Source organism: Callorhinus ursinus, unplaced genomic scaffold (genome assembly GCF_003265705.2).
Source record: "Callorhinus ursinus isolate GAN/ISIS: 27379988/994484 unplaced genomic scaffold, GSC_fseal_2.0 scaffold1, whole genome shotgun sequence".
Lineage (NCBI taxonomy): Eukaryota > Metazoa > Chordata > Mammalia > Carnivora > Otariidae > Callorhinus > Callorhinus ursinus.
In genome coordinates, this window is record NW_027397063.1 from 115,467,242 (window position 1) to 115,485,140 (window position 17,899).

At 36.0% G+C, this 17,899-nt stretch overlaps 1 protein-coding gene across 2 annotated transcripts in view; it reads left to right on the top strand.

Moving 5' to 3' along the window:
* The window catches only part of STAG1 (STAG1 cohesin complex component), a 428,102-nt gene that overhangs the window by 308,424 nt on the left and 101,779 nt on the right, over window positions 1–17,899 (top strand). For both annotated transcript variants that reach the window (XM_025881833.2, XM_073899645.1), the window contains 2 exons: window positions 11,805–11,912; window positions 15,016–15,130. In XM_025881833.2, the coding sequence (XP_025737618.1) occupies window positions 11,805–11,912; window positions 15,016–15,130 (223 nt within the window). The remainder of the gene's footprint in view (window positions 1–11,804; window positions 11,913–15,015; window positions 15,131–17,899) is intronic.

The window sequence follows — 17,899 nt, forward strand, 5'->3', positions numbered from 1 at the left end:
CCAGAACTGTGATACTGCCGGCTTTGCTTTTCCTTTTCAACATTCCTCTGGCTATTCGAGGTCTTTTCCAGTTCCATACAAATTTAGGATTATTCCATTTCTTTGAGAAAAGTTGATGGTATTTTGATAGGGATTGCATTGAATGTGTAGATTGCTCTAGGTAGCATTGACATCTTCACAATATTTGTTCTTCCAATCCATGAGCATGGAACGTTTTTCCATTTCTTTGTGTCTTCCTCAATTTCTTTCATGAGTATTTTATAGTTTTCTGAGTACAGATTCTTTGCTTCTTTGGTTAGATTTATTCCTAGGTATCTTAGTGGTTTTGGGTGCAATTGTAAATGGGATCGACTCCTTGATTTGTCTCTCTTCTCTCTTGTTGTTGGTGTATAGGAATGCCACTGATTTCTGTGCATTGATTTTATATCCTGCCACTTTACTGAATTCCTATATGAGTTCTAGCAGTTTTGGGGTGGAGTCTTTTGGGTTTTCCACATAAAGTGTCATATCATTTGCAAAGAGTGAGCGTTTGACTTCTTCTTTGCCGATTTGGATGCCTTTTATTTCTCTTTGTTGTCTGATTGCTGAGGCTAGGACTTCTAGTACTATGTTGAATAGCAGTGGTGAGAGTGGACATCCCTGCTGTGTTCCTGACCTTAGGGGGAAAGCTCTCAGTTTTTCCCCATTGAGAATGATATTCGCTGTGGGTTTTTCATAGATGGCTTTTATGATATTGAGGTATGTACCCTCTATCCCTATACTCTGAAGAGTTTTGATCAAGAAAGGATGCTGTACTTTGTCAAATGCTTTTTCTGCATCTATTGAGAGGATCATATGGTTCTTGTTCTTTCTTTTATTAATGTATTGTATCACATTGATTGATTTGCGGATGTTGAACCAACCTTGCAGCCCAGGGATAAATCCCACTTGGTCGTGGTGAATAATCCTTTTAATGTACTGTTGGATCCTCTTGGCTAGTATTTTGGTGAGAATTTTTTCATCCATGTTCATCAAGGATATTGGTCTGTAATCCTTTTTAATGGGGTCTTTGTCTGGTTTGGGGATCAAAGTAATGGTGGCCTTATAAAACGAGTTTGGAAGTTTTCCTTCCATTTCTATTTTTTAGAACATTTTCAGAAGGATAGGTATTAATTCTTCTTTAAATGTTTGGTGGAATTCCCCTGGGAAGCCATCTGGCCCTGGGCTTTTGTTTGTTGGGAGATTTTGATGACTGCTTCAATTTCCTTAGTGGTTATAGGTCTGTTCAGGTTTTCTATTTCTTCCTGGTTCAGTTTTGGTAGTTCATACATCTCTAGGAATGCATCCATTTCTTCCAGATTATCTAATCTGCTGACATATAGTTGCTCATAATATGTTCTTATAATTGTTTGTATTTCTTTGGTGTTCATTGTGATCTCTCCTCTTTCATTCATGATTTTATTTATTTCAGTCATTTCTCTTTTATTTTTGATAGGTCTTGCCAGGAGTTTATCAATCTTGTTAATTCTTTCAAAGAACCAGCTCCTAGTTTCGTTGACCTGTTCTACTGTTCTTTTGGTTTCTATTTCATTGATTTCTGCTCTGATCTTCATTAATTCTCTGCTCCTGCTGGGTTTAGGCTTTATTTGCTGTTCTTTCTCCAGCTCCTTTAGGGTGTAGGGTTAGGTTGTGTATTTGAGACCTTTCTTGTTTCTTCAGAAAGCCTTGTATTGCTATATATTTTCCTCCTAGGACCACCTTTGCTGCATCCCAAAGATTTTGAAGAGTTGTGTTTTCATTTTCATTTGTTTCCATGATTTTTTTACTTCTTCTTTAATTTCCTTGTTGACCCATTCATTCTTTAAAGTAGGATGCTCTTTAGCCTCCATGTATTTGAGTTCTTTCCGACTTTCCTCTTGTGATTGAGTTCTAGTTTCAAAGCATTGTGGTCCGAAAATATGCAGGGAATGATCCCAATCTTTTGGTACCAGTTGAGACCTGTTTCGTGACCTAGGATGTGATCTATTCTGGAGAATGTTCCATGGGCACTAGAGAAGAATCCTTTGGGATGGAATGTTCTGAATATATCTGTGAAGTCCATTTGGTCCAGTGTGTCATTTAAAGTCTTTATTTCCTTGTTGATCTTTTGCTTCGATGATCTGTCCATTTCAGTGAGGGAAGGAGTTAAAGTCCCCCACTGTTACTGTATTGTTGTCGATGTGTTTCTTTGCTTTTGTTAATAATTGGCTTATATAATTGGCTGCTTCCATGTTAGGGTTATAGATATTTACAATTGTTAGATTTTCTTGTTGGATAGACCCTTTAAGTAGGATATAGTGTCCTTCCTCATCTCTTATAGTCTTTGGTTTAAAATCTGATTTGTCTGATATAAGGATTGCCACCCCAGCTTTCTTTTGATAAAGTCTGTTAGCATGGTAAATGGTTTTCCACCCCCTCACTTTCAATCTGGGGGAGGCTTTGGGTCTAAAATGAGTCTCTTGCAGACAGCATATCGATGGATCTTTTTTTTTTTATCCAATCTGATAGCCTGTGTCTTTTGATTGGGGCATTTAGCCCATTTACATTCAGGGTAAGTATTGAAAGATATGAATTTAGTGCCATTGTATTGCCTGTAAGGTGACTGTTACTGTATATTGTCTCTGTTCCTTTCTGGTCTATGTTACTTTTAGGCTCTCTCTTTGCTTAGAGGACCCCTTTCAATGTTTCTTGTAGGGCTGGTTTTGTGTTTGCAAATTCCTTTAGTTTTTGTTTGTCCTGGAAGCTTTTTATCTCTCCTTCTATTTTCAATGAGAGCCTCGCTGGATATAGTATTCTTGGCTGCATATTTTTCTCATTTAGTGCTCTGAGTATATCATGCCAGTCCTTTCTGTCCTGCCAGGTCTCTGTGGGTAAATCTTTTGCCAATCTAATGTTTCTGCCATCGTAGGTTACAGATCTCTTCTCCCGAGCTGCTTTCACGATTTTCTCTTTGTCTCTGAGACTCGTAAGTTTTACTGTTAGATGTCGGGGTGTTGACCTATTTTTATTGATTTTGAGGGGGTTTCTCTATGCCTCCTGGACTTTGATGCCTGTTTCCTTCCTCAAATTAGGGAAGTTCTCTGCTATAATTTGCTCCAATATACCTTCTGCCCCTCTCTGTCTTTCTTCTTCTTCTGGGATCCCAATTATTCTAATGTTGTTAGAATGTCTTACGGTATCACTTATATCTCGAATTCTGCCCTCCTGATCCGGTAGTTGTTTATCTCTCTTTTTCTCTTCTTTATTTTCCATCATTTGGTCTTCTATAGCACTAATTCTCTCTTCTGCCTCATTTATCCTAGCAGTTAGAGCCTCCATTTTTTATTGCACCTCATTAATAGCCTTTTTGATTTTGACTTGGTTAGATTTTAGTTCTTTTATTTCTCCAGAAAGGGTTTCTCTAATAACTTCCATGCTTTTTTCAAGCCCAGCTAGTATCTTTAAAATCATCTTTCTGAGGTCTACTTCTGACATCTTACTAGTGTCCATACTGGTTAGGTCCCTGGCAGTCGGTACTGCCTCTTATTCTTTTTGTTGAGGTGATGTTTTCCGTCTTGTCATTTTGTCCACAGGAGAATAGATGAATGAGAGAACAAAATGCTAACCAGGTAACAATGTCCCCAGAAAATATACACTAAACAAATCAGAAAAGACCTGGAACCAGGGGAAAAGAAAGGGAAAGAAAGAAAAAAGAAAAAAAAAAAGATAAAAACAAACCAAAACAAAACAATATGATCACATATGATCAGGCTGGTGCATAGATCAGTGCCACACACTAGATTTTGGGTGTATTTTGGTCTGTTAGAAGAAAGTGCCTCCCAAAATTTTAAGGAAAGAAAAAAACTTATATATGTACAAAAATAAGGGTAAATACGATGAAAGAATGGACTATGACTGTAAAGATGAAAAGTATAAAAGATTTTATAAAGGAATTGATAAGATAAGAAGTTGTTTGAAAAAAAGTGGATTTAAGAAAAAGGGGGGAGACAATGTGATCAGGCAGGAGACTAGAACAAAGCCATACACTGGTGATTTAGGGTATATTTTGGTCTGTTAGAAGAAATTGTATCCCAGAATTTTAAAGAGAGAACAGCTTATATATACCAAAAATAAGGTTAACTACTGTGAAGGGATAGAATATGACTCTATTATGAACAAACAATGAATCATGGAACACTGCATCAAAAACTAATGATGTAATATATGGTGATTAACATAACAATAAAAAATTAAAAAAAATATGACTCTAAAAATGAAAAAAAAAAGACTTTTTAAAAGTATTGATAAGATGTTGGTTGAAAAAGGGAAAAAGAAAAATTAAAAAAAAAAGAAAAAGAAAGTAAAAAAAAAAATTAACTTTGAAAGACTAAAGAATCGGGCGCCTGGGTGGCTCAGTAGGTTAAGTGACTGCCTTCGACTCAGGTCATGATCCTGGAGTCCCGGGATCGAGTCCCGCATCGGGCTCCCTGCTCAGCAGGGAGTCTGCTTCTCCCTCTGACGCTCTTCCCTCTCGTGCTCTCTGTCTTTCATTCTCTCTCTCTCAAATAAAATAAATAAAATCTTAAAAAAAAATAAGATTTAAAAAAAAAAAAGAAAAGAAAAAAGAAAGACTAAAGAATCATGGGAAAAAAGCCATGAATTCTATGTTCAGTATTCCCCTAGCACTGGAGTTCTGCCATTCTCATTGATCAGTAAACTTGGTCTTGGCTGGCTGTTCTAGCTGATCTTCTGGGGGCGGGGCCTGTTAGTGTGGTTCCCAAATGTCTTTGCCGGAGGCGGAATTGCTCCACCCTTGCTGGAACCGGGCTAAGTAATCTGCTCGGTTTTGCTCTCCGTAGCTTTTGTTCCCTGCAAGCTCTCCCTACAGCTTTGGAGGAGGTGAGTGAAATGGCGGCCTCCCAATCACCTGCCCCAGAGGAGCCGAGAACTCGGGGCTCCACTCCTCAGTGAGCCCCCAGAGAAAAGCAGTCAATCACTCCCATCTCCCCGGTCTTGGGCCACTCTGCTCACCTGGCCTGTGACCGAGTTTTTCTGTCTCTGGCATACCACCCCGTGTGCAGTGTCCAGACCCAGCAGATCCCTGTGGTGTGCTCCCACGCCGCTCTTCCCGGGGGAAGAAGGGGAGTCTCCCTGTATCTGCCACTTGTTGGGTCCTTGCTGGAAGAGCAATGGCCTGAATGTGCCTCAGATCACGGTTTATGGCAACCCCGAATTGAGAGCCCGTTCCTCGGCTCCATCTCTGCAGCTGGCTTCCCGGCTCTGATATCTGGGAGCTCTGCCGCACTCAAGCACCCCTGTCTTTCTGTGACCCCGAGGGTCCTGAGACCACACTGAGCGAGGGTTCCACCCCTTGCTTAGCCTCTGGAGCGATGTCCCTCAGCGGAGCAGACTTCTAAGTTCTGATTTTGGGCTCCGCAGCTCTTTCACTTGCCAGTAGCGGCTGCTGGAGGCCCCCTCCCCCCGCCATCTGTCTTCCCGAATATTGCCTCAGATTCACTTCTCCGCATGTCCTACCCTCCAGAAAGTGGTCGCTTTTCTGTTCAGAGAGTTTTTGCTATTCTTTTCTTCCATCTTCTGTTGAGTTTGTAGGTGTTCAGAATGGTATGATCCCTATCTAGTTGAATTCCTGGGACCAGACGAAATTTAGGTCTCCTACTCCTCCACCATCTTGCTCCTGTGCCTGTTTTTCTCTCTTTTGTTTTTTATTTTGACTGTTCTTTGTTTGTTTTATGTGAAAGTTCCCTTATGCCGTCCAGAGAAAATATCAGCAAAGTAACATACCTTTCTATTTAAAAAAAGAGAGAAAGAGAAGGCCTCAGAAGGGATAGGTTTTTCAAATAGGCTCCTTTAGAATGGTGTAGAACTATGAGAAAGGAAATAAGGCTTTTAAGTATGTCTGTCTAATTCCTCAAAAACTTTTGCTGGGATTTTAAATATTGGGACTGCATTTGTTACTGAACGATCTGTCATAACCACTAACTCAGGAAATAAACAGGCAAACCTTGGCGTGCTGCTATAGCCAAACTGCTCCTTCCCAGGGAATAATGAAGGGGCCGGACAAATCGAAAGCATCGCTCCTGGCTAGGCTTGCCAAGTATTTCCAAACAAACTCAGATAAACTCATTACAAGAGAGGCCATTAACTCAAGAGATGAGGGTTTGGAAAAGAGAAAAGGAGCTAGGGGACATGGCAGGCTCAAGTCTTAATAACCAACCTCACCAGCAAATGGAAACCTAGAATTCTATAGAGAGGTTCAGAGGGGTACGTGCAAGAGAGCAGGCAGAGAGCATGCAGTCACAGGTGAGGGTCAGTATGTGTTTAGCCCACCATCTTGGGCAGGGAAGGGGATGTGTGGGATGTGATCTTCCAGGCATTCTGTTGCTACCAGGGCTTTTTTGGTCTGGCTGTAAGGGATGTTACAGTCATTGCAAAACACCTTCATCAGTGCCTCAAGAAAGTGTGATAAATCAGCACAGTGGGTTTTGGTTATTGCATGTTTGGTTAGAGTTAGGCTGTCTTGTTTGTTTCTGGTTTTAACTGTTGGGGTATGTGGATGAGGAATAGGGCTCTCTAACACATTGAATTTTATGATAGATTTAGAGAATTCAGTTCTTCATAATTATATGTCATTTATGCATATAAATGATGCATTTCTCTATTCATATCCTTAGATATTCTACACAAGGTTTAATTTTTTTCATAGGTTAATTCTTAAATACTTTATGGTTGTGTTATATGATTAGTATTTAGTGTTAAAGATATTTTCTACTTAATTATTGCTGGGACACAGAAATGTTTAATTTTTATGTTAATCTTATATGTGCAACCTATTAGAAGTCTCAGGTATTCTGATGGTTTGTGGATTTACTATGTAGATTATTTTATATCACCAGCAAACAATTTCAGTTTTGTCTCATTTTTTAACCTTAAAATTTTTGCTTCATTCTCTTGTCTCATTGCATTAGGCAGGACTTTTTACCACTGAGAGTGGATCTTTTTGTTCTTGTTCTAAGAAGGTATTTAAAGTTCTTTGTTGCTGTGATTTCTGAGATAGGTTTTTGATATAAGATAGAAGTTCCTTTGTATTCTGAGTTTTCTGGGAATTTCTTTTCATTTCTTGATGAGCCTGAATGAAATTGATAATTTGTCTAATGGTATACCACCCTTGTATTTCTAGAATAAATCCTATTTGAACATAATACATTTGATTTTATTGTGTTTTGCTTAAATACAATGTTGTATTTAAGATCTTATTTAGGATTTTCCCTTCTGTGTTTATGTGTAAATTTGACAGAATATTTTTTGTCCTTTATCCAACTTCAAAATCAAGGTTATATTTTCTTTGAAACATATATCTCCAGTAGTTTCTTGCCCTTCTGTCTGAAACAATTTTTCTGTGGCAGAGATTAAGTCTTCCTTGAAATTTTGAGAGAATTCTCTTATTAAAGCCATGTTAGTTTTGGATTTCTCTTAAGGAAAAGGTCTTTGATTACCATTTTTACTTCTTTAGTGGTTATCTATCTAAATTAACTTTAATTTCTTACTGTACTGTTTTTGGCTTTTTATAAACTTTTTTAATATATCCGTTTCATCACAGTTTTTAAATTTTGTAGTTGATATTTTTATTACTTCATAAAATTGTGCTATTATTAATTTCCCTCTTTTGTCCTTTATTTTATTTGTATCCTCTTTTTCTTGATCATGATGTCAGAGGTTTGCCTGTCTTACTCTTCTTTTTAAAGAACTAGCTTCTTTTGGCTCATTTGTTTTTTGTTTTCTAATAATTATACTTAAAGTAATAAATATACTTTTAAACACTACTACTTTCCAAAATATTTGAACATAAAGTATTTTCATAGACATTCAATGATAGATATTTTTATTACATTTATGATTATTGGTTTAATTATTCATTATTCAGTAGTATGTTTTTGTTCTTTGCAAATCAGATTTTTTTAAAGCTGTGGTTTTTTATTGTATTGTCTGAGAATGTGTTCTGAGTGGTTTGGCTAATTTCTAAGTTTTCTAAATATGTTTAAAAATAACTATCTAGGGACACCTGGTTGACACAGTTGATTAAGCCTCCACCTCTTGGTTTTGGCTCAAGTCGTGATCTCATGGTGGTGCGAGATTGAGCCCTGCACTGGACTCTGCACTCAGCACAGAGCCTGCTTGAGATTCTCTCTCCCTCTCCCTGTGCCCCTCCCGTTCATGTGCTCGCACTCTCTTTCTCTGTCTCAAATAAATAAATCTTAAAAAAAAACTCGCTAATTGCATATATAGTTCTGTATTTACATTCGTTATTTTGAATTTATTTAAATTACCTATACCTGTGAAGTGTTTTCCTTTTCAAGTCTGTTTTAAAATATTTGACCCCCTAGTTACTCTTTCCTTGTAAATTTCACAAACTTACCAGGATCTTTCCTTCAAACAAACAAACAAAAAATACTTGACACTCCACTTACCCACCTGTTTCGTTGGAACAGTCTGGAGTTTAAGATCTGTATTGTTAATGATACACTTGTGTCCTTGTTTACTTCATTTTAATATTTATTTAGAGAGGAATAAACTTTCCTTTGATATTTCTTCTTTTTTTATTTCTAGGGAAGAGTAATTATCTCACAGACTTCTCTAAGATTATTTCTACTGCTAATTTATTTCCTTAAAGAGCGTTTTCAAATCATCTCAGACCTTGTTGGCTAAAAAATCCTACTTTCATAACAGTTTGGAAAATCGTTTGGCTAGTTTCAAAACTTTTAAGGTTCCTTTCTACCTTTACATTGAAGGAAATACAGGCAGAACATGTCTTATTTAGGAGGTACAGTTATGGCCCTCCAGTTGTGTCAGATATCCTGATTCATTAAGTGGATTCCTCAGAGATCTCTCCCCACTCTAGGTACTTGTGACTTTAGTTCCCCAGAGTAGACAGTGCATCCTCTGGCTATTTACTTTGAGTCTCAGCCCCCAATGTTCAGGTTTCCTCTGTTGGAGTTGCTTTCCCTATAGGTAGTCTTGTTGGGCAGTCTTTTAAAACTATATTCAGACTGGCTCACTTTAAGTATTCCGTATCTTGTCTACAGGAAACACATTCATGGAATAGTGCCCTTCTACCCCTTCTTTTTTTTTTATTATGTTCAGTTAGCCAGCATATAGTACATCATTAGTTTTTGATGTAGTGTTCAACAATTCATTAATTGCATATAACACCCAGTGCTCATCACCACACGTGCCCTCCTTAATACCCATCACTTGGTTACCCCATTCCTCCACCCCCCTCCCTTCTATAACCCTCAGTTTGTTTCCCGGAGTCCAGAGTCTCTCATGGTTTGTCTCCCTCTCTGATTTCTTCCCATTCAGTTTTCCCTCCCTTCCCCTGTGGTCCTCTGCACTATTCCTTATGTTCCACGTATGAGTGAAACCATATGATAATTGTCTTTCTCTGCTTGACTTATTTCACTTAGCATAATCCCCTCCAGTTCTATCCATGTTGATGCAAATGGTGGGTATTTATCCTTTCTGATGGCTGAGTACTATTCCACTGTACATATGAACCACATCTTCTTTATCCATTCATCTGTTGAAGCCATAGCAGCAATATCCACAATACCCCTTTTCTTCTTAATTTGCTACCATGGGTTGCTCCAGTCAGCTTTTCACATTTATAGTTTTTTAAGCTTTGTACCAGGTACCATTTCCTAAACCTCCTTACAGTTGTAAGGGATGTTTATAAAGTTTTTATAGCGGTTTTCTGAAACTTTGTGCTCCAGTTTCACTTGGGGAGGTTTCAGAGTTACACAGTACTCTGACATTTTCTCTTGAAACCAATTCTCTATCCATTGTATTGCTCAGTCCCCTAATTTATACATTATTTTGGTGAGTAATGAGCTAAGAATCACAAAACCAGCTTTCTAGTCTTTTACAGCATTTGCATGAAATGATCTGGACTTATTTCTCTTGGCTTATGGGATCTCTATCAAAACAACAGGTAAAGTCATGTAACATCCTGTTATATCTCCTTAAAATTCTTGTTCTATCTGTTAATTTTCCTTCTTTTGGCATAGATTATTTTCTTTTCACTTATAAGTTTGGATTCCTGAGACATCTTGTTAAATTTTGTTTCCTATGAGTTTAACTTTCTCCTGAGGATATTAGCTAATTTAGCTGATGATGTATAATTGGGTGAAGGAATAAAACTTAGGCCTTAGCTTTGTGCCCCTCCTCATAATTTATGGGTATGAATTGGGCATGGACAAAAACACTTATGCTTCAGGACAGAAAGTGTAACTCCTCCTCAGCAGTCTTAAAACTGTCTCCTTCAGGGGCCCCTGGGTGGCTCAGTCAATTAAGTGTCTGCCTTCGCCTCAGGTCATGATCCCAGGATCCTGGGATCAAGCCCTGCAATTGGGCTCCCTGCTTGGCAGGGAGTGTGCTTCTCTCTCCTCCTCCGCCCCTCCCTATGCTCTTGCTCGCTCTCGCTTGCTCTCTCTCTCAAATAAATAAATAAAATCTTTAAAAACAAAACGAAACCTGTCTCCTTCAGTGGTAATTTCATGACCCTCAGGATATGGAAGGGAAATATAGGGACGGGTGTAAGTCATGGGCTAGCCAATCTACCTACACCTCTTGTTAATTTCTCAATGCTTCTTCATTCCAGCACAACCCTATTGTCACACGCTATATTTTTGGATACTGTTTTTACTTTACAGTAGAAATAGAACATGCATTGTTGGTGGGGGGGAAGAAGTATACTTTAAAAAAGTGCTCTAACCTGTGTCCCATCCTTGATAACCAGGTCTTTTTCATTCAGAACTATAGTCCCTTAAACTGTGATGCAACTACCTTCTTTTGCTGCATAGGTCACTCTGATTTTATGTTTCTTGGAAAGATCCCTCAACCTCCTCTTCTGAGACATCTCTAGGATTGAATTCTGAGGAATGAACTTTATATCCACCCCTACATCTTGTCAGGCCCTGTACAGCCCAAGAATTCTATACTTTATCTAGTCATTGTTAATCTCTAATCATATCAGACATTTTTAAGCATGTTAATAGGAAATAGATGTTCCTTTTGGGGTGAAAAAACTTAACACATTCTGGCAAAGTAAGAAATGACTCAAACTAAGAATACATGAGTGGAAAGATGGGAAATTTGTGTTAGGAAATTTGTGTTAGGAAAGGAATGGCTGTGACCTCTGAATCCATTTTATATAGAAAGAAGACAATGATATTGTAAGTGTGGTGATAAAATATAGTTTAAAATAGACATTTCTCCAGGGCTCATGGCAGACTCAGTTGGTGGAACATGTGACTCTTGATCTCAGGTCGTGAGTTTAAACCCCACATTGGGCATAGAACTTACTTAAAAATAAATTAATTAATTAATTAATTAAAATAGACAATTCTGTAAAGAAGAATTACATACTATAATAATAATTTAACTGTGAAACAGATATATTCCCAGGACCTACCAACAAAAATGTTATGCGCCTTTAAAGAAATTGAGCTAATTTGGGCTATATATATAATCCCAGGGTACCATGGGCATCCTTTGTGTGGGAAGAAATGTGGACATTTTATTTTCTTATTTTATCTGTATTTTATGAGTGTTATATAATGATTAGGTACCTTTTATAATTAGAGAAATGTTACTTTCAAAGTAAGATTAAAAGATGAAAATAAAATCAGTATGCCTTGAGCTTTTATAATGAACTTTACAAAATTTAAATGAAGATAGAACTGAAAGTAAACATTTATTTTGGCTCAGATGTTGCTTTGTGAATTTTTCAGTGGAAGTGAAGAAGCTCTTTCCAATGAAGACTGTGAAAATGTTTACCACTTGGTGTACTCAGCACATCGGCCTGTTGCTGTGGCAGCTGGAGAATTCCTTCACAAAAAGTGAGTTAATTATCTTTGAAACCAGATTCTGCTTTTGTATTTTTGTTTTGTTGTTTTATAGTTAATAGAAGGGAGTAATAGTGAGTAAAAACAGTTTCGGACGTGGCCACTTCAAATTCTGGGGGCTGTAATATCCTTTAAGCCTAGGTGCACATCATGAATCAAATCCCTGAGAACAGTGTCCCTTGTGACATATTCCTTTTTCCTGAAATCTAAAAGGATGGTTGTCAGCTAGGGTGTGAGTGGAGATTGGGGAAGTACATGAAGTTTATAAAAGCTTCTGCAAATAACTTGTATTTCATTTCATCAGTTTTTTTTTCCCTTTTAAAATTCTTAGTTCTCATTTTACCTTCTCAACATTTGTAATCTAAAATCACTTTCAAAATGCCTCCCAACCTTTCATGTTTTTTTTTTTTAACTTTCTATGGGGATGAGGATTATTTTAATCAGTAATCTGTAGTGATTCTGAAAGCTATATATACAGTCACAGTTTAATTAAAAAGCAAAACCTTATCTTTTTTTTGACAAAGCATAGAGCTAATGAGAGTTTATGAATATAATTAAGTGTTCTTATGAAATATGTTTTGATGTTGGTCTTCTGTATGGTCTGTAATTTATTAGTAACTTAATTCATTCTTTAAGTTTAAACATACCTGGGGGCTGTGTTTTACTTTGGTTTTTTTGTTGTTTATAGATTTAACCTAGTGACTTTGATTGTTGGCAGGTGAACCCAAAAGTCTACTATATGTAGTCATTTGTGATTATGCTGAGCACAGATATAAATCATGCATTGGGCAACTGTTGTGCATGGGTGATTAACTTTGATAATGACCTGGTCCTCCATTCAGCATCTGCATCTCAGTGCTGCAGCAACAAGCTGGCTTTACTTGGTGGTACCTCCCAAAGTGGGAAAAGTTGTTTCTATGTGAAAAATCTTTCTTTAAGAAGGAAGCTGGCTACTTGTGGGTGCTGGTAATGAAAGTAAGGAAGAAAGTCAAGATTTTCAGGCATGACTTTTGAATTTGCCACTGATTCTGACATCTGTGCCTAATAGAATAGTGCTATTTCCATATTTATCTTGAGTTGTTGACTGTCACAAATACCAAGGTGTGCTGTAGTCTTAACTTCTCTTCCTTTTTCAGGACTGTTCTATTCTAGTTAGTCTCTATTCTCTACTTAACTTTTCAAAAAGCTTTGTGTTTTTAGAATTTATTGCTTTTATAGTTTCAATGAAGAAAATAGATTACAGAGGGTGGTTCTCTACAGAATAGAAGCCATAAACTGGCAGCCCTTGCATCAGAAAGACCCTTGGATATATCTTATTTTATCTGCGTTGTATTTTTCTAAGTTTGAAATACTTGTTAAAAAGTTTAAAATTGGAATGTTTTATATAAGAATCCACAAATATAAGCCTTTGTTATTTCTTTGTGAAAATGAAGCCAATTCCTATTCAAATGGAAGTTTCACTCCATAAGCTTGTTTTATGCCCTTGCCATAGAGATACTCACAGTTTGAGAACTTTTGATTCCTAATGATGTCTTTGAGAATTCTTCCGTCATTTAATATTGTGATCTTTTCAAATCTTAACAAGTAAGCTTTAGAATAGCCTCAGGAGTTCTATGATTGAGTTTAAAAGAAAAACATGCAAGTGTGCACATACACACTAAGTCTGTTTTATAGTCTGTACACAAGCTTAACCGCATGTCCATAAAGTAGTAAACGTGTCTGAAATGAGTATTTTAATAGTCATCAAAAGTCTACAATTTAGTTTTAGAAAAATTAGGTTGATTTTTCAGTGTCTTACATTTATATACCGTAAATGCGATTATTGAATTTTGTACATTTTAGTTATAAAGGACCCTCATTTTCTCCCATTTGTTCCTTCCTCTGAAAGCCATCCAAGTAAACAAAATTTTCTCTTAAACCAGTCTGATAGCTATGCTGATGTAGCTTCAAAGTAATGCTCTAATCTTCTCCCCTTGCCATATAGTTTCCCCTGCCCCCAAAATACTCAACTTCTCTGTATTCATTTTCTGCTTGAGATTGGCTTATTTTTATGTCACATGAAATTATTCTTACTTTATTCAGTTATTTAGCCTCCAGTCTGAAGGGTCCACTGTAATTTCCATATCTAAACCAGCACACACTATATCCCTATTCCTACTTCTTTGTTTTTCCTTACAATACCTGAGATAGTATATATTTATCTACTATTTATTTCTGTCCCTTAGAGAGAGAGCTCAGTGAGAATAGAGATTTTTGTCTTTGTTCACTGTTATATCCCATTTACCTAGAGCAATACCTGGGAATAAGGCACCTATAGCAGTCCTTAAAATCTTTTTAGAATAAATCTTCTTAGCAAATTAAAATTCCCAAGTCATGTCTTTGTCATATTTTAGAAGTTTTGTCACTAAGTAATATTTTTAAAAATTTAATGTTTTTGTCATTTTATTCTATACTGGTTAGTGAGTACTGTTTTTAGGTAATAAGCTGAAAATGCTAGAAGTGATCGTTAAAAGTATGAATTTTTAGAATTTTTTAAAAAATTTTCTTTATTTACTTGAGAGAGAGAGAAGAAGGAGGAGGGGCAGAGGGAGAAGCAGACTCCCTGCTAAGCAGGGTGTCCAACATGGGGCTCGATCCCAGGACTTTGGGATCATGACCTGAGCCAAAGGCAGATGCTTAACCGACTGAGCCACCCAGGCACCCCAGTTTCTTTAATTGTTGATAGACCATATGGTTAAATTCTTTAATTACTTGACTCTGAAATTAATATTAAGAAAATAGAACTGTATTTAAAATTACATATATTCTAGTATCTCATATAGGATAAAAACTTTATATTTTTCATAAATATTTAAACACTGATTAGTCAAAAGGCTTCCTTTTACATTGTGTTTATGATTGAATTGTACAAAATTGTTTAGATCTAACCATTTTTTAACCCATAAAAACATCAGTTACATGGTTTGAAATAAATTAGTAATCTCTGATATCTGATACTGTTTTTTTAAACACTAAAATAATTTGTACAATGAAGGAAAAGACTAAAATTCATATCCATGCAAATTCATAATGCTCTGGTTTTGTTACTTATTTCTAGGCTGTTTAGCAGACATGACCCACAAGCAGAAGAAGCATTAGCAAAGAGGAGAGGAAGGAACAGTCCAAATGGGAACCTCATTAGAATGCTGGTTCTTTTCTTTCTTGAAAGTGAGGTAAATTTTAACGTAACTCCTTATTTTTTTGTATTAGATTACCTTTTAAATAAAATTGTCATTTAATTCATTGTAATTAATTGATATTTTTCAATCCTATGAAAATAAGCCTGTTTCTTACAAAATTGCCTGCATGGATTGTCTGATTATTGAACCTGTATTCTGCCTTTTGTGGGAGTATAATATGCAGGTATGGGTCAACACTGAATATAGGCTAGGAATTTTTAAACTTTTATAGTATCATAATACTACATAATTGTTGTTGCTTTTTTTCTTGAATTTTTGTCTGTAGCTTTTCAATTATATAAAGAGCTTGTAAAAGTTTTCAAGGTGTTAAAACCATTAGTTCTAACTTGCTTGAAAATTACATTTTTTAAGGAGAAATAAAATATGAATTTAAATGTTTTAATTAGTAGATGTACAATCTCCATTAGCATTTCCATGTGACATTTTGATGTCAGTTATCACTTAAATAATTTTGTAATTAACATTCATAATGTAGTATCTTTCAGAATCTGCTTGCACAAGTGAACTTTGGTTTACCCAGAAAAAAATCTAGAGATCTCGGACCCTGAATTTTACTCAGAAAAAGATTTTTGGTTTGTGTTGGAATGTCCGGGAAGGCGAAAAACTTCAAAGATTCTGATTGCCCAAATTTGAAAGTCCTGGAGAAACTCTGTAGGAATGAGAAACGGACAAACAGGCAGCCTATAGGAAAATTGAAATCAGAGAATTAGGAACTGTGTCAGTAGAATGAGTGGAGTTAGGACAAAGCAGGGCAGAAGAGTTACTGATATTTTTTAAGTAAATTGGAAAGAACAGAGAATAAAGTCAGAAACAAAACTGTCTGGAGAGTTGCATTTGAGTAAAGGATGTGTTTAGGAAACAGTGTTTTAAATACGTATACAGATTACATGGGGATCTTGTTAAATAACGTGCCAGTTCTAATTCAGTAGGTCTGGGGTGTGGTCAGATGTGCTGCATTTCTAAATGCTCCTAGATGCATTTTATGATGTTTCTGCCTCCGGTCCAGGGACCAACCACACTTTACATTTTGAGGGTTTAAAACATTATTTTCTTAAAAAGCAAGTGTGGATATATTATGGAGTAAAATACAAAATGCTTGTGAGGTTTAAGATAAAACACTAAATACTCAGTAAATCTCACACTTGTGATAGACCATTTCAAGTTATACCTTAAGGTTTTAAAGGAACAGAATTAAAAGTATTATGCAAAGTCAAGTCCTGTATGAAAATGTAACTTTAATAACAACAGTAGTTTCAAAAATTGATAGAGATGAGACATGCAAATACTATTTAAACTATTTGTTGAAAAGTTTAAGGAATATGATGATCTAGACTAATTGAACTTGATTGGTCATTGAAGGAAAATTTTTTGGATCTCTGAAAGCCCAAGGACTTTTCTTTTTGATATAATAAAAGACCATAAGTACTTAGTTTTACACAGTTTCATCTTTTAATTAAAGCAGTAATTTGTAATGTGTATTATTACTGTATTCTTGTGTTTGCTGCTGTGTACTAAAGTGTTATAAGAACATTAAAATGTATTTCCCAGTTCTCTTCTATGGCATTCTTGTCAGCTGTAGAAGCAACTGCAAATCATATTTAAAAGGTTTTAGTTGATTCGTGATAATAATGCTCTTTATAGTCTTCTGTGTTTCACAAGAAACATTCTTTGTTTAAAATCTCTTTTCTTAGCCTCTACAACTAGTGTACACCTGGAGCTGAATGCTTATGAAAGCCATAGTCTTAATGGTGGGATTCTGATTGTGTTTTACTCTGAATTCCTCTTTATTTTACTACAACACATGTTAATTACAATATTTTAGTAATAGCCTCATAAAAAGTTGAATTGCAGGAGACCTTAGAGGTCATAATATAGAACAAATCCAGTTTACAGATGAATTGCCAATCAGTAGGATTAACTGAAGTGATTATCATCTTTCTTTCTTTGTTTTACTGGGTTTTAAGAGTAGCATTTTAGTAATAGAATTCTACAATACTAAAGAAAAAGAGGTATATAGTCAATAGAAAAGAGTTTCCCTCTTTTATATATGAATTACATGTGAAGTAATGGAGATTGAGATATATCTAAACTGGTTAATTTTCTTTTTGTACCAAAAAGTGACGTTCTAAAGCCATCACAACCTTTATAGCAGTCATTGATTTCAGTGATAAAATACTTTGTGTATTTTAGATGTATGACAATTGGCAGGATAAATGGTACTTGAATGTGACGAGTTCAGATTTCCCTATAGCTGATGTGACCATAAGAACTTACCATACAAACGGATGCTTTTCAGAGTGACAAAGATACTATTAATAATTATTCCAAAGCAATAAGCATAACTCAAAACATTGCTAATGATGTAAAAATATGGGCCCCCTCCTTCTAGGCATATGAAATGAAGAAGTTAATTATATGACAGTCATATAAGATGGAAGATTAATAGATATTATTGACATATCCAAGAAATCTCCCCATAATGCTCATGAGTGATAGTACATGAATGATAACTTTTTTCTTGTTTGTTTTTATATGTTCTTCAAGATTCACCAATGACCGACTCTGTTTCAGCAGAGAATAAAACCCAATATAGGAGTATTTAGAATTTTAAGCTTAGTAACTTGAGGTGATTTTTTTGCATTGTAAATGATTTTTCATAAAAAGAATCAAAGTAAGGTTTCATTATACAGTCAACTCTTAGTGTATTTAATTGCTCGAAGGAGAAGTCAGCATGCAGAGAGA